At 38.7% G+C, this 25,062-nt stretch overlaps 1 protein-coding gene across 7 annotated transcripts in view; it reads left to right on the top strand.

The window, feature by feature from the left end:
* Window positions 1-25,062, top strand: part of VPS13C (vacuolar protein sorting 13 homolog C) — an 86,476-nt gene that overhangs the window by 18,054 nt on the left and 43,360 nt on the right. For all 7 annotated transcript variants that reach the window (XR_007900292.1, XR_007900291.1, XM_051770449.1 and 4 more), the window contains 33 exons: window positions 364-458; window positions 1,080-1,222; window positions 2,490-2,682; window positions 2,819-2,933; window positions 3,258-3,394; window positions 4,083-4,209; window positions 4,814-4,931; window positions 5,271-5,400; window positions 5,691-5,769; window positions 6,478-6,617; window positions 7,199-7,352; window positions 7,770-7,846; window positions 8,024-8,083; window positions 9,589-9,739; window positions 11,055-11,171; window positions 12,131-12,234; window positions 12,535-12,702; window positions 13,489-13,793; window positions 14,080-14,227; window positions 14,941-15,049; window positions 15,485-15,618; window positions 15,928-16,084; window positions 16,822-16,901; window positions 17,115-17,174; window positions 17,980-18,145; window positions 19,111-19,227; window positions 19,751-19,854; window positions 20,282-20,449; window positions 20,851-21,155; window positions 21,531-21,675; window positions 22,689-22,833; window positions 23,733-23,863; window positions 24,811-24,980. Coding sequence is in view for 5 of the 7 variants with exons in the window: in XM_051770449.1 (XP_051626409.1) it covers window positions 364-458; window positions 1,080-1,222; window positions 2,490-2,682; window positions 2,819-2,933; window positions 3,258-3,394; window positions 4,083-4,209; window positions 4,814-4,931; window positions 5,271-5,400; window positions 5,691-5,769; window positions 6,478-6,617; window positions 7,199-7,352; window positions 7,770-7,846; window positions 8,024-8,083; window positions 9,589-9,739; window positions 11,055-11,171; window positions 12,131-12,234; window positions 12,535-12,702; window positions 13,489-13,793; window positions 14,080-14,227; window positions 14,941-15,049; window positions 15,485-15,618; window positions 15,928-16,084; window positions 16,822-16,901; window positions 17,115-17,174; window positions 17,980-18,145; window positions 19,111-19,227; window positions 19,751-19,854; window positions 20,282-20,449; window positions 20,851-21,155; window positions 21,531-21,675; window positions 22,689-22,833; window positions 23,733-23,863; window positions 24,811-24,980 (4,552 nt within the window). In the remaining 2 variants the exon portion in view is untranslated. The remainder of the gene's footprint in view (window positions 1-363; window positions 459-1,079; window positions 1,223-2,489; window positions 2,683-2,818; window positions 2,934-3,257; window positions 3,395-4,082; window positions 4,210-4,813; window positions 4,932-5,270; window positions 5,401-5,690; window positions 5,770-6,477; window positions 6,618-7,198; window positions 7,353-7,769; window positions 7,847-8,023; window positions 8,084-9,588; window positions 9,740-11,054; window positions 11,172-12,130; window positions 12,235-12,534; window positions 12,703-13,488; window positions 13,794-14,079; window positions 14,228-14,940; window positions 15,050-15,484; window positions 15,619-15,927; window positions 16,085-16,821; window positions 16,902-17,114; window positions 17,175-17,979; window positions 18,146-19,110; window positions 19,228-19,750; window positions 19,855-20,281; window positions 20,450-20,850; window positions 21,156-21,530; window positions 21,676-22,688; window positions 22,834-23,732; window positions 23,864-24,810; window positions 24,981-25,062) is intronic.

The raw sequence follows: 25,062 nt of genomic DNA, 5'->3' as shown, positions 1-25,062 counted from the left end.
TCCTGGTGAGGAGAAGAGTATGGCACTTACAGCTATAGAGATCATTAGCAGCAATTGGAATACTCTTTTTCTGGTGATATGCTGTCAGGATCAGAGATTTGTTCTAATAAAACTCCTCAAAGCCATTTTCATAATTGGGAATTATGGGAACTCACGTGATTAAAAACTATATTGATTTCTGAGCTATGTATGTAACACTATATATGGACACTGCTGTGTGAATTATTTTACAGTCTGGACTTAGTGCAGAATGAAGAATCCATGAAATGTATCAGCAGAACTTAAATACAGTAGCAAACTAATGTGGGGAAAAGTGCTTATTGTTATTTATAAAGTGCAAATTGTGTGGGCTTTTGGTTTTAGCTATTGATGAACTGATGACACCAGAGGAGAAAGCCAAGCTTTTCACTGCTATTGGATACAGTGACAGCTCCCACAACCTTTCCTTACCAAAGCAGGTGAGCAACTTGTTATGGGCATGGGTTAAACAAACAAACCACCCAACAAATTAAGTGTAGAGCTGCTTTCATCTCCCTCAGTACCCTGAAGAAAAATGCAGGGTTCAAATTCAGATAGGAAGTATTATTTGATTCTTCTGAAGTTGCTGATTGACAGAGTCCTAAAATGGTACATATGTTGGGAAGTCAAAATCCTTTCTTGGCAAGATCAAGACGTGACATTCAGCAGCAAGAACAGCTCAGGCATACATGCCATGTCTTCTAAAAAGTAGTTATTTAATGGGAGTATAATGATTTTTGGTTATCTAGCTAGTTCTCAGCTGAAGGTAGTTTAGCTGTGCTTGCTTCACAGTTTAAAAACATGTTCCTCAAGCCTGAAGAGACACAGACTGGATTTGCTCTGCATTTGTTGAACTACCCTGTTTTATGTTAAAGAAATGACTGATAAGAGTTGAATCAAGTCAGGATTGAGCTCTGAATCCTACATAGATCTATGTTTCTAATCTTAGGTGCCTGGAATAACTTAAAAAAACACATTTCAGTGATTTGTTGAAATGAGGAGCTCTGAAAATTATTCTCATTGAGATGACTAATTTCAATTTCCTCTGTTCTTCTCACCAGTATGTTGCCCATGTTGTGACACTGAAGCTGTTAAGCACTTCTCTTACAATCAAAGAAGACCAGAATGTGGCAGAAACTCTTAAAGTGCAGATAATTGATCTGAGCACCAAAATATCCCAGCGCCCAGGAGCACAGGCCATCAAGTAATTGGATTGGTATTTTATTTTTGTAGAGACATCTCTGCCCCCCACCCCCCTCCCCAGCTGCTTAATTCTTTTTCTTGGTTAGTGCATTATGTTGTATATTGATTTTTAATTTTCTGGGCATTCTGTAATTTCACTCCACTGTAAATCATATAATTTGGTGAATAACAAGGAATAGAGTGAAGAGGGGAAGATTGTTAGTTATCATGAACAACAGCAAACTCTCTCTTGAATCTAAGTGTCAGAGTGCTGAATATGACTTTTGGGAAGTGACAGCTAAGCAGTGTGAAATGGTGTGGCCAACACACTCCAGCCAAGCTACTGCATGTGTTGCTTACTACCAAAGAAATGAAAAACTGTGTCTGTGTTCAGGTAGGAACCTGAGAGCTTCCTGTTTTAAGAGAGGGCACACCTGAAATATTGAACACAAATTATTGGATAGCCAGTATATGAATTATTGGACAGTCAATGAATAAGATTTTCAGTGGCTGGAAAATGAGTCTGGGCACTTTTTACGGTTTCATTTGCAGTTCCTTCACTTCTGACTTTATGCATAAATCACCAGCCCAGCTGCTGACTCTTGAAACATTTTTGCTAAAAGCCATTGTGGTGAATATTAAAAGTGCAGCCTGAATGCTGAAGAAAACCAAGGAGAGCTCTGAAATTCTTTTACATAAATGCATGCTATAAAATTTAGTTGGCACGAGTGAAACAGGAGCACACATACTCTTATTAACGTTAGGTTTCAGAGAAAAATATAATTAAGTTATCTCAACAGAGACAGGCTCGTGGCACTGATTATGCCCAAACTGTGTTGCCTCCCAAAGTCAGGGGTTTCAAGGGTGGAGACCCTGTTGTCAGGGCAGCTGTCAGTACAGAATAACCACTGGCACCAAAACAAGTCTGTAACTGATATTTATGGCAATGCATCAGAGTTAACATTCCTACAACGTTCCTGCTCTTTTTATTTATGTAACAAAAATATTCTGCCTTTCTCTTCTCTTGCAACTGATTTTCTTAATAAACATGACCTGAAAGTTCTATTTAATCCACTTGGCAGGTAACAGAAGATTAGGAGGAAGTAACACCCCTGTGTTGCTGTGAACATCTTGCCTTCTACTTATTTTTCCAATTTAATAATGTAATTTTGTAAACCTGTCACATGTTAGTCATGCTGAGCTTTATTAAAGGCTTTCTCATCTTGCTGGTCTTTCCTAGATGTATTTAGTATTCCAATTAAGTATTTTTTACTATTCATCTTCTTTAGGGTTGAAGCAAAGCTTGAGAACTGGTATGTTACAGGCCTGAGACAGGACAACATTGTGCCATCTCTTGTGGCCTCCATAGGGGACAGCAAGTCTTCTCTGCTTCAGATCGAGTTTAACACTAACCCAGAGGACAGTCCAGCTGACCAGAGCCTTTCCATTGAATCCCAGCCTGTGGAAATCAAATATGATGCAGTGAGTAGTAACCAAAGCCCTGAGTTATGTCTGATTCCTCTTTCTCTGCCAATACTCTCTTTGCTCTATTTCTGAGGTTTTACTCGAGTGACCTCTCTATATATTGCTGATTCTTGTCCTTTTTTTTTTTCCAAAGAGAACAATAAATGCAATGGTAGAATTCTTCCAGACAAGTAAGGGAATGGACCTGGAAAGATTAACGACAGCCACGTTAATGAAGCTGGAAGAAATCAAGGAAAGAACTGCTACAGGTAAGATAATAACAAATCTCACCCAAGGTGAACCTTTGAAGGTGTTAAAAAGTTTCAGTGTGATTACCTAAACACTTTGGTTATGCTTTGATCACTGGCCAAATAGTATGATTGGGATTTTTCCTTGAGTTGGTTTCTTGGAGAATCAGTGGATGTTTTGTGGGAAGGAGCAGTGAGTTTGGTGAGAAATCAGTAAATGCTGCACAAGTCAGTCTGGACTCCAGATGCTTTCACATAAATAACATCTTCTGATATGCTGACTGGCACAATTGTTTCACCTGTGAAGAGCATTTGACTTTCAATGTCCTTTCCTTTTGATTTCAGGGTTAGTTCATATCATTGAAATGAGAAAAGTGCTTGACTTGAAGATTAACCTGAAACCTTCCTACCTTGTGGTTCCCCAGACGGGTTTCTACCAGGAAAATTCAGATTTGCTCATTTTGGACTTTGGTACATTTCAGGTATGGAAATGACCTCTCCTATAGGCTCAGAAGAAGCAAATATTCTTTTCTTTTAACATAGATGTCACCTGAAACTGTCTTGCTTTCAGAAGACAAAGATGATAATCTGTTTGAATGTGTTTTTAACTTGATGTGTTTTTTACCAAGTACATTTGGGTCAGCAATTTGATCAATGTTCAGAGTTGTTGTCTTTGACTTGCACTAGTTAATCCTCCCCAGGAAGCATGTTCATGTTTTAAACATGCTCATCATTTCATATCTTTCATTTCTTCAGCAGAACACATGAACTTTTGTTTCCTTTGGTTTGTAAAATGGTAGCCTTTTATTAATAAAAGATAATTTAATTTTTCTCTTGAAGTTTGAATGTTGATTCCCTTGTTTCTATAAAATTGAAAGATTGCAATGATTTAACTTGATTTAGCTGACTGATTATTTATTTTACTTCTATTCCACCAGTAAAATGGTAAACTGATTAAAAAAATTCCTTTTGCATAAGTTTAATTAAGTGGATTGATAGAAGTAACAAAAAAATTACTTATCAAGAATAAGTGAAGTATGAAATGATTTTTTCTGTGTAAGAGTCCAAATGTCAATCAACTCCTGTGAATCATATTTTTCATTTTCACTAGAATGGACAGGACATGTCAGTAAGGTTTAGACTTAATTTTATCTTGTTCTTTGTGTTTAGCTGAACAGCATAAATCAAGGCAGCAGTGAAACTTCTAGCTTTTCATCTCTGGAGGAGATTATGGACAAAGCTTATGACAAGTTTGACGTGGAAATAAAAAATGTGCAGCTTCTTTTTGGAAGAACAGGTAACAAAACAACGTAGTTGTTGTTTATTCAAAAGATTGCTGAAGGCTTCCAACCTGTAATAAATATGTTTTTAGAGAAAAAAGACAAACCAAAACAAGTAGGTAATGAAAAGATAGGTTATAATAAGTGTGAAAAGTTGGTTGGTTTCTCTTCAAACAGCTGCTCTTTTTTGTTTGGACTTGTGCATCACCTCCTTCCTTTGATGCCATCAGTGAATGTCACTGCACAGAACTATTATGTTTGCCATCATGTGCAGGAAAAATACAGCTCAAATTTGCCTGGAGTTTGTGCAATCAACAGAATGCTAGGTTACTGTTTTGTGATTTGTCTATCAATTTATCTATCTATCCATCTTTTGTGGGAGTTCAATATTTAGATACATCTTTTAGTGAGGAATTGGGCTTAAGGCTGCTAAGGCAATAGTGTTAACAAAGTAGACTAAAAGCTTTTAAAATACTTGACCTAAATGGTTTTAGGTTTCTCTGGTTGGTGAGTGGGGTTTTTTTACCATCCCAGTGATGCCATTTGATTAAGTTAATGATACCCTAATTAAAGCAATTATGAGGTGATGGTTCTTCATGTAAATCTCCTGCCCATTTGCAGGTGAAGACTGGAAGAAGGCTCGTTTCCAACACCCCTCAACGTTGCACATTTTGCAGCCTATGGATATTCATGTACAGTTGGCAAAATCCATGGTGGAAAGAGATACCAGGATGCCAAAGTAATATATTAATGAGAAAACTTGTTTTTAATTACTGTGTACTTACAGAAAAGAAAACTCTGGTTTCCCTAAAGGTTCAGTTACACTTTATAATTTGAAGGTATTAACTGAGAAATAGGAATAGGTTACTACTGTTTACAAACCCTTTTTTGGCCAGTTAGCTCCCTGGATCCTTTGCTGGTTACTAACTACTGCTTAAACTAAGTTCCAGACCTGTTTTAGTGCAGAATCACTGTGATGTGATCTTTATATCTGAGTATCCATATTGGTAAGATTTAATTCAAGAATTGGTATGTGCATTTTGTCTTGGAGTTTGATCCCTTTGTTTTCCAAAAAAAGGTTTAAAGTGTCGGGAGGCCTTCCTTTGGTGCATGTCAGACTGTCTGACCAGAAGATCAAGGCAATTTTTGATCTGATTGACAGCATTCCCTTGCCTCAGAAGTCATCTGTGTCAGCTCCAAGCACAAAGGTAAGCTGACTACAACAAGGAAAACTGAAAAAAAAAATAAAATAAAAAGACATTGCTAAGCAAAGTATCTTCACTGTGACTTACCACCAGAACATGCTGGGCTCACTCAAACCAGGCTTGTGCAACCTTTGGCATTGTCCTGCTGGTTTCGAGGATTGGCAAAACTGACCTTTCCAAAGAATCTGGGGGAGCCAAGGTGGGACATGCACCATCAGTGGAAAATGTGGACATACCACGTTATACAAACTTCAAAATCATGGGTTGGATTTTTCTCTTTTCCCTCCTCCCAGGTACCAGCTATTCCTGCAATTCCTGTTGTCAGTAAAGGGTTACTTAGGACACCCCAGTTGTTGGCAGAGATGGTGTCAGGTAAGGAGCTACAGATGTGCCTTTGTACAGGCAGAATAGCTCATATTTTCATGTTATTGGTGTTAAAACATAGAACAGTGAAGATGGGTGTGATTGGTCATGTCTAACTTCAAGTGCATAAGGAGATTTAAGATGCTGATGTTACCTCAGAATAATAAACTTGCTTTTTCTAGAAAACAAAGGCACCTCAGTTTTAATAATTAATATTATGCATAAGCAACCTCTTCAAGTGAGAGTGAACTATGAATTCCAGCTGTATTTGGTTCTTCTGACTGTGTTGCATTAGCAAAACTCTCCTTTTTTTGAAAAGGCAGAACTAGAATAACAAATGGGAAATTACTGTATTGCCACAGTGGATTTGAGCATTCATTTCCATGACTGTTCTAGGAAAGAACTTTCCTGTAGTGGAACCTTGCACAGAGTTTTCCTGGAGCTTCTTTTATAACTGATTTTCCTTATATGTGTCCCTGAATGTCTGATGATGCATTTGGACCCCAGTGCTGTCCTTAATTTTTGTTTTGAAAGGCTTTAATTTCGTTCACCCTTCACCCAGTGGGTAGGAGAGCAGTACAGATACACTGTGCTTTGTCAGGTTAGATTTAAACTGCTCATGCAGTTAGAAATCCTGTTGGAATGGGAAAGAGAGGGTGGGATATTTACCCCTGTTTCTGGAAAAAGTTTACCAAGGAAGTAATTTCACTTCTGTAGACTCTGAAGAAGAGTATTTTGATTTTGAGGAAAGCTCTGAACCAACTGATAGGTCACTAATTAAAGGAGAAGAAATAAGAAGTGAGGAGCCTGCTCAGGAGGAACTGACAGACCTTCAGCTGAAGTTTGAAATTAAAGAGGTATGTCTGGAATTCTATTTTCACCTTCTACATGAAGAATGTTTTTTAAAAAAATCCAGTATTCATTTACCAGTGTTGTCCAGATTAGTGGATGCAAACATATAACCACCAAACAGAAAATATACAAGTATATACATAATATTTCTATGTGTGGGCAATTTATATGTGGTATGTATATGAGTTATTTCTTATATATATGTGATGATATAAATAAAACATAATACATACACACAGATGAATTATGTATTAAAAAAAAAAAGAAGAGTTGGAGTATTTTTGGTAGAGAAAAATAGCACCAAGTCATAATTAGGGGGTAGGGGTGGGAAATCTGCACTGGAAGAACAAAAGTCAGACTGAAGCAGGTCACTTGGAAAGAACAAATCTCAAAATATCTTCTCTGTTTATATCTGTCACCATTACACAATCACTTCTCGTTCTGTTTTTATGCTCTTAAGTCTGTAATAAAAATAACAACAAAGCAGGAAAAGCATTAATTTTGAACTTCTTTTCATTGTTGGTTTAAATGGTGAGAATACTGCATGTGAGAAGATGGTGTCACTGTGTATTTCTGGCTCATCCAGGTTTTAGTAGAACTCACCAAGCAAAAGAAAACTGAGGAAACAGTGCTTGTGTTTGATGTAATGCATCTGGGGACAGAAGCTACTGTCAGAACCTACAATTTAGCAGCTGTATCTTATTTAAAGAAAATAAGCTTGGATTACTTTGAAATAGGAGGTAATAAGGAATGGAAGTGTGTGTGTGTGTTTATATATATGAGTTATGTGAAGCTGTGGCTCTTCTGTCTGTTGTGCTCACTGAAATGCAAATGTTGGTCTAGTTTTTGGCTTACAATATTCAATATTCAGCTGTCCACTGGCAGTGCTTGTCCCATGGTACAGCTGATAAGCTCTGGACTCTCACCAAATGCTTATTGGATAAATAAATAGCTCAGAGCTCAGTCTTTGGGTGGAGAAGGGGTACAGATTCACCAGTTTGCACTTAACAAAGAGAAACCAGTGATTCATATGTGGTGGTGCAGTGTATTTTAACAAACAGTATTGAGGGTTAATTGTTACCTCCAAGGCACAAATTCTTTGGTTCTCTGAAAGAGCAGAAATGACCTAATTGTTTATTTCCTGTGGTGTGTTTCAGGTAAAAAAACACCTATTCATCTCATTAGTTCCTCAGATAAACCTGGCTTGGACCTTCTGAAGGTGGAATATATCAAGGTATACATAAAGCTTTTTAAAATTATGTCACCTCTACATATTTTTAATATGTAGTCTATATATAGTCTTAAACCTACTATTCAGAGGTAGTTGGATTGTTTTGTGCCTTCTGAAGAAGGTACCAACCATTACCTGGTTGGAATTAATATTAACCTTCATGCAAATCATCATTTTCAGGCTGACAGAAATGGGCCACAGTTTCAGACAGCTTTTGACAACACTGAACAGATGATTCAAGTGAGTGTTTGCAGATTTTATTGCTTATTTTCTTTTGGTTTGCTTGTCTGGAATGGATTGAATAAGTTTTTTACCTTTCCTGTTTTCCTGCCCCTCCCAGCCTTGCAGAAGGAGATTTAGAGTTAAAATGCACTTGAAAACTTTTGTACCACTGAAGAGCAATATGTTGGTCTGTTGAACTGTGATGGAACACTTGTAACTAGATCATGTGGGTGAATTCAAACTGCTGTAAGAAAACATCTTCTCTTGCATCAGAGATCATGAAGTTCACATGCCCAGAATAGGAAACTGTAGTGGAGACAAGAAGTCTTTCCCCTTCCTGGCAGATAATCTGTATATATTATAATCTGCCACAAAATCACCACTCTGTTGGCTAAATTCAATAAGTCTAAATCCATTTATGAGTGATTTTCCATCCAGGGGTGAGGGCAGAGGGTACTGTGTTCTGATTCTTCACTCTGAAATATGGCTTGGGAGCTTCTCACAAATCCTGCATGTCCCTCTCCTCTCCATCACTTTTGTTGTAGACTCTAGAATGAGACTTTACTCTCTTAAGAATTATTGCAATATAGGGAAGTGTTTTTAGAAAATAAGTACCTAACTTCTCAAGTTCTGACTGTTGTACTTTTGAGTCAGAGATTTCAGTCTAAGGACAAAGAGTGTCTTGAAGAATTCTGAAAATAAAGTACAGAGGACTGTGTTTTCTGTGATAGATGCTTCCCCCTCTTTGTAACTTGGCATTATTTTGCCTGCCATGTTTTTGTGTGAAGACTGAAATATTGCACTTATCACCTAATGGTTTTAGAGTATCTATAGATTTCATCTGTGAAGTTTAGTTAATACTGGAATCTTTTTGCCAAAAAGAAATTCCTGAAGCCCCAGCAGGGGATGACAGTTCTGCCACTGCAGTGCTGTGAGCTGACTGTTTTCATGCCCTGGGGCAGTGCTGATGTTCAGAGAACTCAATTTTGTATGCATTGGCAGGTGTTGCTGTTGCCTTGCAACTCTTCAGTGGGCCTTCTGTGCCTAGAATAATTACATTTGGGCTCTATTTCCAATTTCAAGCCCATCCAAGTGGATAACTTTTATTAACCTGCACAGCAGGCACTTGTTCACCTTTGGGACTGCCTTAGTGGATTTGTTGAGGAATGTCTGTGGACCCAGTGCCTGTCAGCCCTGCCACTGCCCATTGCAGTGGGGCTGTTCCTGCAGGAGCAGTCCAGTGCTCCTGTTTGACCAAACCAATGTCATATCCCTCTGCTTTTGCCCTGAGGAGGTGAGAGCTCAGCAGGGACAGCTGCTGGCTTCTTGCTGGGTTTTCTTATTTTCTAAGCTTCCCACCTCTCTGCTTTACAGACAGCTTGTTCCTTTGTGTTGCTGGTAACATGTGCAGCTTTGCTGTTCCTAGGAGGTTGTTATGTTGCACTGGGTGCTTTTGCACCTCTGCCCAGCTCTTACACTTGTAAGTTGTTGTTTTGACATCTGGAGTCTCCTGTTTTCAACAGGTAACTTTTTCATCCTTGAACCTCCTGTTGCACACAGAGGCCCTTCTGTCTGCTCTCAGTTTTCTGACAACTGTCAGTCCATCAGGGAGTGAGAGCAGGGGAGACACACCACTGAAAGAAAAGCAAGAGGATGACACTAGATTGAAAAAAGGTACAGTGGGATTGTCCAAATGATGGTTCTAAAAGTGTTGCATGCTGGCAAAACAGTCAAATCCAGAGAAACACAATTAGCTTTGTAGTGTGAGGTGAAGATGAAAGCTCATGTGTCTGTGGCTCACGAGGCTGGAGGGCTGATTTCAAAAAAACAATGACTGAAAGAATTTTTAGGATCATAAATAGCATTTTCAGGTGAGATTTTTATTCATGTGTTTCATAACCTTTTCACAAATGGACTTGAATTTAAGTAAATGAGATTCCTGCCAGCTTACAGGATTCAAACAACAACATAATCTTGGTGTTCCTGGTAAAATAAAGGAGATAAATAGGATGAATGTTATGCTATTGATCTGGGCAATTTAAAGATACTTTCAAACAACTAGCTAAGTCCTTTGCTAGGCTAATGAAAATCATGCTGGTCCTGTAGTACTGAAACAGAAAAAAAAAAGAATTTATTTCTACACAGGCTCAGATGAGAGCAGCTGCACTGCCTTTAATATTAAGGGCAAAACTTGAGCATCAGGTGAGCTGGAAATGAGGTGTGTAGTGGAGAATGTTCAGAATTACTTATAAGTTTAAATGATCTGGGTTTGAAGCTACAAAACAAGCTGCTGCTGTGGACAGTTTAACAAAGCACATAAATATTTGAGCTCTTGGTTTAATTCTTTGCCACTTGTGGTTAGTGAAGGTGCATAACCACATCAATGAGGTCTGATGGCTTCTGGTCTTTCCCCATAGATAGTTTTTGTCACTTCTGTGTGAATTCACCTTACTCTCCCCAGCCTTTATCCTTGCTCTCCCAAAACCTGGGTGCTGCCTGCCTGAAATAGGCTGCCAAGTTTTGATATTTCTTATAAGCTTGAGGTTTGAGTGAACTTCCTACTCAAAGATCCTGCAGCAGGAACTGTTAGATAACCTGAAAAAATCCCAACACTGCAGTGAACCTGTTGAGGCTTAATGTTAAAAATCAGGATGCTGTGCAGTTTATTTCCTCTTAACCCAGCAATTACCCTTGATTTAAAAAAGGTAAAATTGTTCCAATAGAGAGCCACTGCTAGATGGGAGTAATATCAGACACAGAATGCTAAGTGAATGCTGATGTGTTTTAGCAGTAGAGATGCCTCCAGAGGAAGACTTGTTGCTCTAAGATGGGATGTTGCAGACTTAGTCAAGATACTGAAAGAAACCAAACTAAGTCATATGAATGGCAAAAAGCCCCTAGACCAAAACAACTCTCAAATACTCTCAGGAGTTCAAGTGCAAATATGACTTATAAGTACCTTGAAAATCCCACTTTCTCTCATTTCTAGTGGCTAGACCTTCCAAGGATAAGGATGTGTTTGACTTCAAGGTCTTTGCCAAGCTGGATGCCTTCTGTTTAAATATTTGTGATGAGAAAAAGAACATTGCAGAGATCAAGATACAAGGTATGAACTTTTTTTGTTAGTAGCAACTGTTCTGGTAGTTTAGTTTCAAAGCAACTATTAATAATTGGACTTAAAGATAATTAAGGTGTAAATTGGCAGCATCTACTTTTTTATTTTAATTGTTATCTTTACAAACATGATTTGTAGTCTTGTTTTCAAAGTCAGTCTTGTCCATCATAAGCTAGAAAAATGTGATACATTATTATTCAGATAATTAAGTTTGTGCTTTGAAGGAGTTAGATTATGGGTGGCTTTTCACATTGTCCTAAGCTTTGGATATTTTTCTGGTGTACCTGAATTATTTAGGATAACAAACCCTAAAAATTGTTTTCTTTGGGTTTTAACCCCTGGGATTTGTTTGGGTTTCATGTTTTGGTTTTGTTTTCTTGATTCCTTTTTACCCTGAGAAGGACTATCAATAATTCTTTGTGGGGGACAGGAGTGGGGAGGGGGAGCTCACTTCTAAGTTTGGCTGTAACTGCCATCCTAACAGCTGCCAAGACCCTCTCTTGTTATGGATATTTAAGAATATGTGATATACAAGATTATGGAGTGCAGTTCATCAAGTCTTTTGCTTGTGCCTATCTATAAATCATAGGAAATATTCACACAAGATTTTTTTACGTGAAAGTATTGTATTCAAATACCATATAGTAACATTTATTCTGATAGAAAATCTCAATAAAACCACTCAGGAGCTTGGTTATTAAGAAGTGGATTATTGTGTGAATGTATTTCTATGAGAAGTAGCTCGATTTTTTCCAGAGATGGCTGATATTGAGACAGTATCTGTGTTAGAAATGTTTCCTGTTTTGCTTGGGTCAAAGCTGTGGGATGGTCACATTTTCAGAGCTTAGTAACTTTTCTCACTTCCTCTGCTGGTATCATGTGACCCCACCCTGAAAATAAGTGTCACTTTTGCTATGCAACACTACTGTTTCTATTTTTATACTTTACAGGTCTTGACTCATCTCTTTGCCTTCAGCCAAGTCACACTGTATTCTTTGCCAGACTTAAAGACATAGTTGTCACTGATGTTGATTCAAGGACCCTTCATAAAAAAGTACTCAACTACAAGATTTTAAGTTTTACTTGATTCTTGGTTAGTTTTATGTGTATAAAAGTGAAATGTAATACATATTCCACTCTTTCTAAAATATTCAATTTGTTATTAATAGGTCTTTTCAAATAAGATACGTAGTAAAGAATAATCTTCATATTACAAAAATGGATGTTTAAAGGATTTCAAGAAGTAGTAATCTAACTTGCACGTCTGATAGGCTGGTGATTTGTTTAGTTCTGTGTGTTAAGGACCTGTTTAGAAGCTGCTGATGGCTGGTAGGTGCTGTTTCTCTCTTCCTAGGCCGTGTCTATAGTAGGAGATGAAGTTTTCAGCTTCAATCTGACATTAAATCCACATGCCACTGAGGGAGAAGCCTACACTGACATGTCAAAAGTGGATGGCTCTGTATCTCTGAGAGTGGGCTGTATTCAGATAGTGTTCCTTCACAAATTCCTCATGGCTCTCCTGGTAAGTCTTTTCCTTTGTCTCTGCAGTGTTCTCAGACTGGTCTCCAGTGTTTGTGCCCTCAGTACAAGTGGCAGCTTCAGTTTCTGAAAGAGAAGTGATGGGCTTAATTTTCCATGTGCACTGTTAAAAATCTTTGCTTGGTGAGCTGGCACTGGTTTCAGTTTCAAAAAAACAAATGCAGGTGGGTCCCTTCCCACCCTCAGTTCTGGAAGGAGAGGAAAGCTTGGTGCTGCTAAGGGAGCGTGGGGGTTTTGTGTTTGCTGCCCTCGCCACCCTGGCAAAGTCCTGAGTTCTTTGCAAAGGTGTCTGAGGTAGCATTAGAGGCAAATGTTTCTGCAGGGTTAGATGTGATGACACCTGCAGAATCATCAGTTTAAGTATTTGTACGTTGAGGAACCCTAATGTTGGCTTTTTCAGTACAGCACCAGTGAGCTCTCCCTCCTTCAGTACTGTCTTTAGTAGGAATTAGTATTCACTGAGGGCAAGAGGGACTTTAAAAATTTAAGTGTCCCTAAAAGCTAATGAGCTAAGAAATTTGTAGCTTAGGAAGGAAGAAACAGTCAAGATGAGTTTAAAATAAGTGAGTTGCACTGGTTAGTGCTGTTTTGATTCTCTGTTAGAGGCCATGACAGAAGGCACCGAGTTATCCTTCCCCAAGGAAAATTCCACCCAGTAAGGCAGCATGGTTGGTGGCTGGTGTTGCTCATGGTGGATGTTGTAAAACGAGACAGTAACCTAGATTAAAAAACCGTTTACAGACATTTCTACTTCAATTGCTTTTTCTAGACCTTCTTGAACAACTTCCAGACAGCCAAGGAGGCTCTGAGTGCTGCCACAGCCCAGGCTGCAGAAAAGGCTGCCACCAGTGTGAAGGACCTGGCTCAGAGGAGTTTTCGCCTGGCCATGGACATTCACCTGAAAGCACCAGTTATTGTCATCCCCCAGTCCTCAGTGTCCCCCAAGGCCATAGTGATAGACCTGGGCTTGATCAGGGTGCAGAACCAGTTCAGCCTGGTGGCTCCAGAAGGCAGTTCCCTGCCTCCAGTCATTGACAAAATGGATGTGCAGCTGACAAAGCTGAAGCTGTCCAGGTACAGTGCACTTCACTGAATAATGCCCTCACTAATTGCTAGTATTAATATTTTATAGGATATAAATTTACTTGCTTAGAAACTGCGGTTGATAATAGTGTCAAACAATTGGTGTTAAAATGCTCTTACCTTAAGGACAATTCAATAACAAAATAAGAAACTGCTCTGCTCAGGAAACTATTTATCTCATCTGAGACTGAGATTTGACTTTGTAAATGTAACATATGACTGAACTTCTAACTTCCCAGTTGTGTGTTTTGTTTTCCTTTTCCCCCTGTGTTTCAAGGACCACTGTGGAGACAGATTTGTCACATCCAGATATTCAGATACTTCACCCTATTAATTTAAGCCTGTCTGTGAAAAGAAATCTCTCTGCAGCTTGGTTTCACAAACTGCCTGTGCTGGAGATCACGGGGTATCTGGACACAATGAATGTAAGTCTTGTGAAAAGGTGGTGAAATACTTAATGTGGGACTAATCCTTATGTTATTTCTGGACTCAAAGGGGCAATAAGCTTCAAATTTTTAGTAGATGTGGAGTGAGTTTTAGTGATGTAACAGGATTTGACCCCACCTATATAAATGTAGAGGCTTGAAAGCATCCTGTAGAACAGCCAAACTGCTGTGTGCATTTAATAAACTGAGAGAAAAAGAAAACAAAGGGATGTGAAGGAGTCTTGTTTATTCCTTACCATGAGACAGGACCAACTAAATTTAAATTAATGCAAGTATTTGCCTTAGTATCTCCAGCTTTATACCTTCCCATCACCCCTGAAAGACTCAAGATAGTTGTTTTCTGTGGCATTTTATGTGCTGTGAAGGACAATAACTGGTACATCTTGGATGAAACTGGAATTGAAGTATTAAGTAGCACGTCTTTGATAGGAAAGTATTAAAAACATAGGTATCTTAAAGGCTGCAATGTATATGGATACAGCTGTGGAAGTCAGAACCTTTAATCTCCTAATACTGTAACAAGAAGTGGTTGAAAGAATTTAATTGTGTTATTCAAGGGATGATTCTGCTGACAAAATACTTGTAAAAAAAGGCACTCTTCTTGTCAGGAAACGTTGTTCTGCTTTGTTAGCAGGTGATAAGTTTAAGGAGCAATGTCTTTTTCCTGAGAACTGTGATCTGCAACTTTTCAGGTGGTGTTAAGTCAAGAGGATTTGAATGTCTTTCTCAGAGTGTTGACAGAAAACCTTGGTGAAGCAGAAGAAAAACAACCTGATGCAAAATCAGTCCTGCAAAAGGAAGGTCAGAGCTGGAATTTGTTTGTCATGAATACTAAGTGTGTTAGCTGTCAGGAGTAAGGAAAAGCATTTATTATCTGGAAAACAAGTTTAGATCTCAGAGGTGTGTAAGTGAGAAACTCTTCTTTTTAATTCTGCAAGGACAATGCTCGTACTTGGATACTTCAAAAAACTGGAAACATTACAGACAGAATGTGGTAGTTGTGTTGGCTGAGTTGTCAAGGGACTAGCAAGGTATTGAGATGGCAGAGTTGTCTTGTTGCCAGAACATGTTTCTGTTTCCTTTTCGTGCTCTGGAGTTCAAGGCTCTGCTTGGGGACATGTTGCCAGCTTATCCTAGGTGAATGTAAGCATCAGAATGGATGAGAGTTGGATGTGTTTCTTGAGCTAAACAAACCCTGGCAGTTTCAAAAGTTAACCAGTTTATTGAATGTTTCAGGTAAAACCAAAGAAATGGAGAGGTCAGTTTTGGTTCAGGGTAAGAGTGGTCCAGAAGGAATGCTGTCTGAAAAGAGAAAAGAGCCACTGAATGAAGATGTAATCAATGTGCTGCTTAATTTTGAAATCAAAGAGGTACGTGCCCATCTGTACAAATTATTGTTCCTGAACCCAGTACTCAAGTCTGGTTCTTGGAAGCAGTGGGCTGTAAAGTCCATTTTAACAGTTTAACTTAGCAACAAAAAGAAAACAAGAGGAACAGAGGTGGGGCCAAGGGAAATCTTTAGCAAACTGGTCTTGTAGGGTCTCTTTGTAAAAATGCAAAGTATCTAGATTAATGTTACTGTTGAAGTTTAGCTGAGGAGATGCTGCCTGCTTGTAACTGCTGCCATGTCTGGACAGCCTCACTGAAACCCTGAACTTGCTTCCCTTTCCATGTCGCAGGTTGTAATAACCTTGATGAAGCAGGTTCAGAAGGTGAGATACCCATTACATATTCTGACTGTGCTGCAGCTTGGAACTGAAACCAAAGTCAGAAATCATGAATTGACTGCAGCAGCATATCTGAAAAAAATTGTCATGAGATGCACTGAAATAAAGGGTAAGTCTGCCAGAAAACTGGTGCACAGTCAGTAGAGTGTGTGCAATCAGCTTTTGTAGCAAGAGAATAACATCCTCCAAATCAATAATTAGAGGGGGGAAAAAAGGCAGATTCACTTACTGGGGCTGTTCAGTGTCATTTAGATGGAATTAATGTGCTTTTCCTGACACCAAGTTTTACTGCTGTTGTCAGAGTTAGTTTGAGTTAATGTGTTTGAGGGAGTTGCCTACTTTGAGTAGCAGTGGTCATTCCTGACAAGTGTTGTGACTGTTCAGTGGGGTTTGAGCTGCTGAATCTGTGCTTTGTGACCAGTTCTGGCAGCACTGGAAATGCAGAGTGACCTTGATTGGTCAGGTAACAATTAAAACTGATAGTGAAGTAATAACTGAAATAGCTGTGTGTTCGAAGTAGAAAAAAGTAAGGTTTTGAATGTAAAAACCTGAAGATAGGAGTGCAAAACTAGTTACAGGAATGCAAAGAACTTTCCAGTTTTGAATCTTTTTTCAGGACCAAGATAAGTTAATTATGACTAGTTTAATTTAAAATAAAGAGAATATAGCATTTCACAAGGTAATGCTAATGTGCAGCTTCCCAGTGAAAACAGCTGTTTACCTTCACTCTTTCAGCAAGAATGGTATATAATTAGTATATAATTGAGAATTAGCATGGAGATATTCCATAGGTGGAGTAAAGCTTGTGAGTGGAGATATTTTACATTTTTATTTCTTTATTTGCAGACTCAAAAGGAGATCCTCTTTGCATTCTTAATTCTTCAAGTGAGACAGATGAACATCTTCTGAAAATGGAATACATTAAGGTTTCAATACATTTTCAGTAAAATTACACAGGGACTAAAATAAGGCTTCCATGCTTACCTTGTAGCATTGGTATCTAAAACTGAACCAGACTTTCTCCCAAATACCTGTTTTCCAACTTAGCATTTAATGTCATTCTTTTATTTCATTTATTATTAATTATTGGTTAACTCAATAGAGACTGACTGTGTCCTTTTTCTTTTCTTTCCCTTTAGGCTGATCCTGATGGACCAGACTTTGTTACAACTTACAAAAGCACCAAGCAAAACATCAATGTAAGTGCTGGATGGGTTTAATTTTTTTTTTTTTTAAGCTTCTCAAATGGTAACAGCTGAAAACCAAAGCCTTGACTCTCATCATTAAAACCTACTGATTTATATTTAACTACTTCAAAGGGAAATCCAGGTGGAAAAACCCCCTTTGTTTTTACAGAAGTATTTATTGTATTAATTTTTTTAAACAAGAAGCTGTAAAACCAGCATTTACCAAGGGCTGCTTTGGGCTGGGGAGAGTTGGCTACCTGATACCAGGTTTTACTAAATAATACTGGTAAGAGTAGTTGCTGCTCATGTACTTTCTGTTCTGATTGCAAATTTTGAATCTTGAGGGGGGTGGGTTTTGGGGTTTTCTTTTTTTCTTTTTTCTTTTTATTTTTTTAGGGAGGTTTTTTTGTGTGTGTTTTGGGTTTTGTTTTATTTTGGGGTTTTTTGTTTGGTTTTGCTGTTGTTGTATCATATCTACTAAAATATCTTCACACATGGTTCTGAAGTTGTCAGCCAAAGTGCTCAGCAGCCCACACTGAACTGCAGCAGAACTGAGAACACTGGAAAAACAGAACCACCTGAAGCATCAGTTTTTAGATTGGCTCAGTTCCCCTGTAGCTGTTTTTAAGCTTCTCTTCCATAGCTCCCTCAGCTGTTCTGGAGCTTTTTTGGTGGTAAATTGAAGGAAATGGAAGGGTCAGAAACTTGTCAAATTGAGCAAGACACTTTTTTCTCGATTCTGTGGCAGTAACTGAGTTGTTATGCAATAAACTGCTACTAAAAAGAATATTACTTTGTCTCCTTGCCCTCATTTTAGGTCATCTTTTCATCTTTGGATATTGTACTTCACACAGAGGCTTTACTTTCCATCTTGAGTTTTCTCACCTTCAGTGTTCCATCAGGTGGTCTTCCCAGTGCTGAGAAATCATCAGACCACAAGCCTCAAACAAAAGAAGAGGAAAAAGGAAGTGCTCTGAGACCAGGTAATGTGGTATGAGAAAGGTTGTACTTGTGTTGTTTGGCAGCATCTCACCTTCACTCTCAAAGGATACATTTCAGGTGGCAGCATTGCAGTCTGTGTGGTGGAAGAAAATAGCAGGAACAACCATAATTGGGGAGAAGATAATTTTATTTAAAAAAAAAAGCCAGATATTTTTGCTGTTGCTTAATTTTACAAATTCTCCTTACTCACTGTAGCTTTTCCCTAGGTGGTGATCTGATTTTTATTATTAAATTTGAATCAAGGACAGTTGCAATGTGCAGCCTTGCCAAAGATTCAGTGTCTTTCCAATCTGAAGGCTCAAAAGGGTACTTTCATTGCTGAAAATAAACTTTCTTCTGGGGAAGCAAAGAGAAGTTCTGAACTGAAGGGTGGTGTGTTTGTTTTGATCCCTGGTGTTTGTAACCTTGAAATAGTAGGAGTGTTTGCATGGAAGCTCCTTAATGTTTTGTCAGGTCCTGTGTGCTTGATTCTTGTGTTTGTAGTGTTGTTTGTGAAATTCAAGGTTCTCTAATCCTAAAACTGTTGGGATTGAGTTCCAGTGGTTGGCTGTTACAATCTGTGTTTCTGCAGAAACCTTTTCCAGCTGCTATGCCTAAGCTGGCCTTGCTCCTTGATACAGAAAGGCACATTCCTCCTGTGGGATGGGGTTTCAAATACTGCAGTGTACACTATTCAGCATCCTACTGTGTCAAAACTAGGTATTAGTGAGGAGAAAAGATGGCATCTTGATGGTTTTTAGCCTGTGTTGGTGGCTGTTCGTGTGCCAGAAGAAAACTGTGTTAATAAAAGACTTAGTTCATATCCTAACCAACGATTATCTTAACTTTTTGGGAACAACTGCAGGTTGCTTTTTGAATAGTTCACGTGTGTACAAACAAATAATATTTGTTTTAAACAGTGGACTTACAATGAGGTTCTTGTGTGTCTCCTGTGTTTCCTATGCAGTGGGTGGTGGTGCAGCCCACGATGATATCTGTGAATTAAAACTCACTGCAAAGCTCAATGCATTTGGTATCACAGTGTGTGATCAGACCTGTAGGATTGCAGACATCAGAATACAAGGTAAGGGGGTTTGATTTAAATAGTAGCTGAAGTTTATTTAAATAATACATGAAATATGTGGTTTCCCCCCATTCACTTCTGAAAGGCCTGTGTGCACTGCATATGTCTTTGTAATGTGTGTTAGGATATATTTTGTTTTGTATGAAATGACCTGCAAGGAAAGGCAATGTTTGACTCAGAAAAAGAAGGTGATTTTTTTGAATAGTGGAGTAAAATTAAAAGAAATGGAGGCACTATGTAATAAATAACACAAACTTGCATTTTTTGATAGCAAAATCCTCAATAGTGTTGGGAATTTTTACTTCAGTCTTAGGGTCAGTTTGTGTTGGCAGATTTGTCATATGTACTAATGTCCTGACTGCTGTCTCAGGCTTAGCATTGGTTACCCAGTAGAAAGCTGGATTCTGAGCTATTGTTATTCTTTATATTCAGTAATAATTAATGGGATTTTTTTTTAGCAGAAGTGTTTATGTAGAAATTTGTTGAAGTGCATTTATTGTTTCTTTCTTTTGTCTCAAATCAGGAATGGATGCATCTGTAGTTATGAAGCCTAAAAAGATTAAAGTGTTCTCCAGGCTTGAGGACATTGTAATTACAAATGTTGATCCAAAAACAGTCCATAAAAAGGTGATGTGTTGTGCAAATTGTAAACAAACAAAAAGACCCAGTTCTTTCAGTGATTTAATGACAGCACTGTAGTTTATTTGCTGTGTTATGGAATCCTAAGTATGATGTAATATACCAAATATGAAGCAAAATTTTATTACTTAATTTCCTTTATCTCAGGGAAGCAAAATATTCTTCCATTTAATATTTAGCTCTTTTTAATCACGTTTGCACTGATATATTTAATTCTGAGTTAAATATAAAATGGGCTATGGATAAGCAAGTGAGAAGAGACATTCAGTAAAATGGGTGATTCTGTTTCCTTTTTGCCTGGCACTGTCTGTGTCCAGGTACTGCTGAGAAGTTGCAGTTGCTCTTCTTTGGGGGAAATATTTCTTGTTTCAGATGACTGCCTGGAAATATTAACTGTGTGGACTTGATCTTGCAGGCTGTGTCCATCATGGGAGATGAAGTGTTCAGGTTTCACGTGTCCCTTTACCCAGATGCCACTGCAGGGGAAGCCTACACTGACATGTCAAGGGTGGATGGCAAAATGTCTCTGAAAGTGGGCTGCATCCAGATAATTTACCTCCACAAGTTCTTCATGTCTCTCTTGGTAAGACATTAGTTCAAGTTCTCTTCTTGACTTTAGAAGTTTTTAATGAAATGAACTGTAACCAGCTCTTTTTGACCTCTCCCTTGTGGTGAGCTGGTGTACAGGCACCTAGAAGTATTTTGCTGAAGAAGTGTTTTTTAGAAGAGTGACAAATAAGGAGAAGGATGACAAAACAAATAATGAATGGAGTTGAGAGCTTTAATAGTATCTTAAAAAATAATCAAGCAATGTCTTAGCTTGTGCAGGATTTGAACCTTTTTGTCTTTTGAAACCTGCGTGGTTAAATGAGGAGTTTCATATTTATACCACAGCTGGACTATTGTTCTTAATTTTACATTTTGCCTTTTTTTGAGAGGCTTGTTTTCGTGGAACTCTTACTTTTTTCCACTTCTTCTCCACAGAACTTCCTGAACAACTTCCAAACAGCCCAGGAAGCCCTGACTGCAGTCACTGCCCAGGCAGCAGAAATGGCAGCTTCCAGCATGAAGGACTTTGCCAGGAAGAGCTTCCGCCTCTCCATGGATGTCAACCTGAAAGCTCCAGTTATAGTTATTCCTGAATCCCCAGCCTCATATAACGCTTTGGTGGCTGATCTTGGCTTAATCAGAGTTCAGAATGAATTCCAGCTGGTGTCTTCAGATGAGTCTCCTCTTCCTCCAGTCATTGACAGCATGGATGTGCAGCTGACCCATTTGAAATTATCGAGGTATACGTGGAGTTTTCCTCTGAGTTGAGAAGTGTTCGTAAAGAAAACGTGTTTGTGTTCCATCTGCAGCATTTTTCTATTACTTAAAGATGATAGGCAATGAAAACATACTAACACCAACCAAAAACCTCCCCAAGCCAAGTTTAGGAGTGTTTTTAGAGGAACACAATCTCTGAAATTCTTGGAGAGAAAGGAATGATAGGACAGTAACTGAGTTCATCTAAAGTACATCCCTGGGTGTAAGCACATGTGAGCACACATACTTATTTTTAAATTAATAATTATACCCATATTCTGCTAGATTGCTATGATATTATTTGGGATTCTGCAACTGCTGAATATTTTTCCTCTGCTGATTTCCCTGTCTTTTGTTAGGTGCATCATATCCACAGATTCTCAACCAGACTCTGAAATTTTGTGTCCTGTGAGTTTGACTTTACTGGTCCAGAGAAATTTAGCAGCAGCATGGTATCATAAATGCCCAACAATTGGTATCAAAGGAGACCTGAAGCCAATGCAGGTAATACCATGTCACATCAGAGCCACATCAAAAGTTACATCTTCTCAGAATAGTACCCAGCTTAGTTAAGGAGCTTGTAAACTCATTTCAGTTTGTGTCCTCTAGGAATGTTAAAAGACTTCCAGCTTTATTGTCCAGTTTATAGATCTGTTGGAGCTTTGGTATTGTATAATGAATAGTATTGGTGTAGCTGTGTGCAAGTGGAATAAAACCTGTTGGAGCTATCCTTTGACTCAGTAGTCAGTAAAATCATTGAGCTTGCCTGTTGAGTTAGCTTTTAAAAACTAGATTTAATACTTCAGATTTCACCTGCAACATTCAGGTTATTTGAGTGTTTCTTAGATTTATAGAAATGGAAGGGGTATCTAATTCACAACAATTTAAAAGTATGGTTGAAATCTTTGCAGAGGGAGGGCTTTGCTTTTTCTTTTCCTACATTACCCATATGGATTTAAATGGGTAAAAGCAAACTGATTGACACAAAATGACAGCATAATGACACAGGTCCCTGAGCCCTGTGTCATTCCTGTGTCTGTGCTATGGCCAAATATAGCACTGGTGAAGCACAGAGATTTAAGAGATTTAAAGGAGTACAAACAAAAATAACCAAATGTGGAAAAAATACTTCTGACACTGTATTATGACCTAAGTGGCTGCATTTTGTCACTTATTAGTACTTGGTTTTTGCACAATTCTGTAATTTTATTATTGGATTCACATTCATTAACTCCTTGAAGGCCTTCTGAAGGACAGTTGCTTTAGTGTAGACAATGCAAGCCTTGGCTTTAATGTTATCTGGTGCTGTTTTGGGATTACTGAATTGTTAGAAGTGCATATGTTCATCAATGACTCACATTTTTAGCAGGCAAAGATCTTTTACAAGACTGGAAAGGGGTTATCATATGGAGTGTTGTTTCTTGTAACTCCTGTTCAGAACAAGTAACATACTATAGGAAAAATGGGCCAATTATTTCTATCACCCAAACTGAAGTTTTTGGTTTATCACTTTACAGATTGCACTCAGTGAAGATGATCTGACTGTTATCATGAAAATTTTGCTTGAAAACCTTGGGGGAGCTTCTTCCCAACCAACTGCTGTGCAAGAGAATGTTGAGTTCACACAGATACCTAAAAAAGGGAAAGTTCCACATGAATCTGGTATGTTCAGTTCAAAGGCTGAGGATGTTCAGGCAGAGGACTACTTGTAAATCCAAACATCACATTTATCTGAAGCACTTAAATGTGTGCATATGAGTTCTTTTCACTTGCATTTGTGCTGTGTACATGAACACTTATAAATAGGGATGTGTGCACATACATGTAGTGTGAGCTCTTGATAGTCAGAAGTTTTTAGCATGTTTTTGTGATTCTTCTTCTGTAGGATGGTGTTCTTCAGTCCATATCAATGGCTCTTCTCAGGTGCAGGTGGTTAAAAAAGAAAAATGCCAAATCATCTACTCCACAATGTTAATGCACTGTTATAACAACTGAGCATAATAGGAGTGTTCAGACTCCTATTATTGTTCACATTAACACTTCAGTGTGTTAATGTAAACGGTGCATATCTCTGGATAAAATATTGCTAACACTTTGCCAAAACCTATTTTTACACCAAACTTAACATTCTTATGTTAAGAACTTAACAAACTTAACAGAAATTGCTGTCTAACTAATAGTTGAGTTGCTATACTATGGAAGGAAACAGGAAGGAAGAGTAGTGCAAACCTCTTGAGCAGACATGGTACTTTGTGTAGTTCTTCATTAAAGTGAATGCAGAACTGCAGAAAACTAATGGCAGCTTTTTAAAGGTTCTTAAACCACTCTGTTCTAGTCCTACTCTGTCTTACCTAGCACAAAGTGATGTTGAGGAATTAAAAGTGTAAATTGTTTTGAGTAGTCTTCGGATTTAGAGTGTTTCCTCTTCTTGTGACTTTGTGATCTTACTTAAAAACACCAAACACCAAAACAACCAACAAAAGAACCCCCAAACCAACAGCAAAAATACCCCAAACCCAGTGTTCTAAAGAAATGTAAAAATGTCTTCTTTTCACTACCAGGTCCTCTTCTTGCTTCTGAACAAAAGAGTGTTTCTACAGCTCAGTCTTCTGTGGAATGTTATACAGCACTTAAATTTGACTTCAATTTTGAGTCACTTTCCGTAATTCTCTACAACAGTGATAAGAATCAGGTTTGTGAGCAAGCCTTTACCATACAGGTGGGGTGGGCCTCTCACATGGGCAGAACTCAGGACAGCAAACCAAAGTTGCATCAGCTGTGTTGGCTTTGTAATGCTTTCCTTGTGGAGCTTTGAGGTTTCTTGGGCAGAGAACGTCCTTAAGTTGAAAATGTATGTGCATTTCCAGAAATCACACTGAAAAGTATTACTAAACCAACCAACCAAAGCCACCCAGCATTTGATTTGGGCATTCAAGCTTTGATTCCAGTTATCCAAAGTACACATGACAGTCTGAAGAGCAGGAGTTGCTAGCTCAGATGGTGCTAGTGCTGTGCATGGTGCCTGTATAGTTAGGAAGCAGATCCAAGGTGTATATGCCCCATACTTTCCTCTTGCATATCCCCAGGTGTGAGCAATCCTGGACATCTTTTCTGTGCTGAAAACAGAAGAGAAAGATGTGAAATGTGGCCTTGTTTTTATGACTTAATACATTCTGTGAAGGTGCTTGCTTTGTATGTCTTTGTATATAGTGAATGTTAGTTGTGTATAATTTTAAAGCAGCTCTTGTGCAATGAGCATCCCAGGGAAGAAAGACACTGGAATGGGATTTTATTCTAATTTTACCTTCATGTGGTTTCCACTTATTGCTGAGGTGTTGTAAATGAGTTAGTGTGATGAGAGTGGAGGGGTCCTCTGGGAGGGAATCTAGAGTTCAGGTGGGTTATCCTGCAGTCATACATTCTCAACAACTGCCAGCACTGTGGTGAAGAAACAACTTCACAGCAGCCCAGTGTGCTTTTTCTGTTTCCTCAGTGAGTTTCTGGGACTGATTTGTCTGGTTGGAGGGCTGATGACAGCACCAGGCTGATCAGATCCTTCATTCAGGGCTCCAAATGCAGCAAGGGAAAGGTGCTCGTTGCTCTGCTCTGTGCTAACTGCCCTCCCCTTTCCCCGGGCAGAGCTCTCTGCTCCCCGTGCACAGCGACAGGCTGCGCCTCGGGGAGCTGCGCCTGCGCCTCATGGCATCCTCTGGGGACATGTTCTCAGATGGCTCCATGGACATTCAAGTTAAACTCCAGGCCTGTACCTTGGATGATCTCCGGGAAGGAATTCAGAACGTGACTGCCAGGTGAGTTTGAATGGAAAGGCTCCAGCTCCTGAGGAGGACTGTTCCCTCCTTCTGTACCTCCCTTCACATGGGATTGACAAAA

This window comes from Manacus candei, unplaced genomic scaffold (genome assembly GCF_025592945.1).
Source record: "Manacus candei isolate 608988 ecotype Guabito, Panama unplaced genomic scaffold, ASM2559294v1 h1tg000119l, whole genome shotgun sequence".
NCBI classification, from domain to species: Eukaryota; Metazoa; Chordata; class Aves; order Passeriformes; family Pipridae; genus Manacus; species Manacus candei.
The sequence above is the reverse complement of the archived record's forward strand: the minus strand, read 5'-3'. Positions and strand labels throughout refer to the sequence as shown.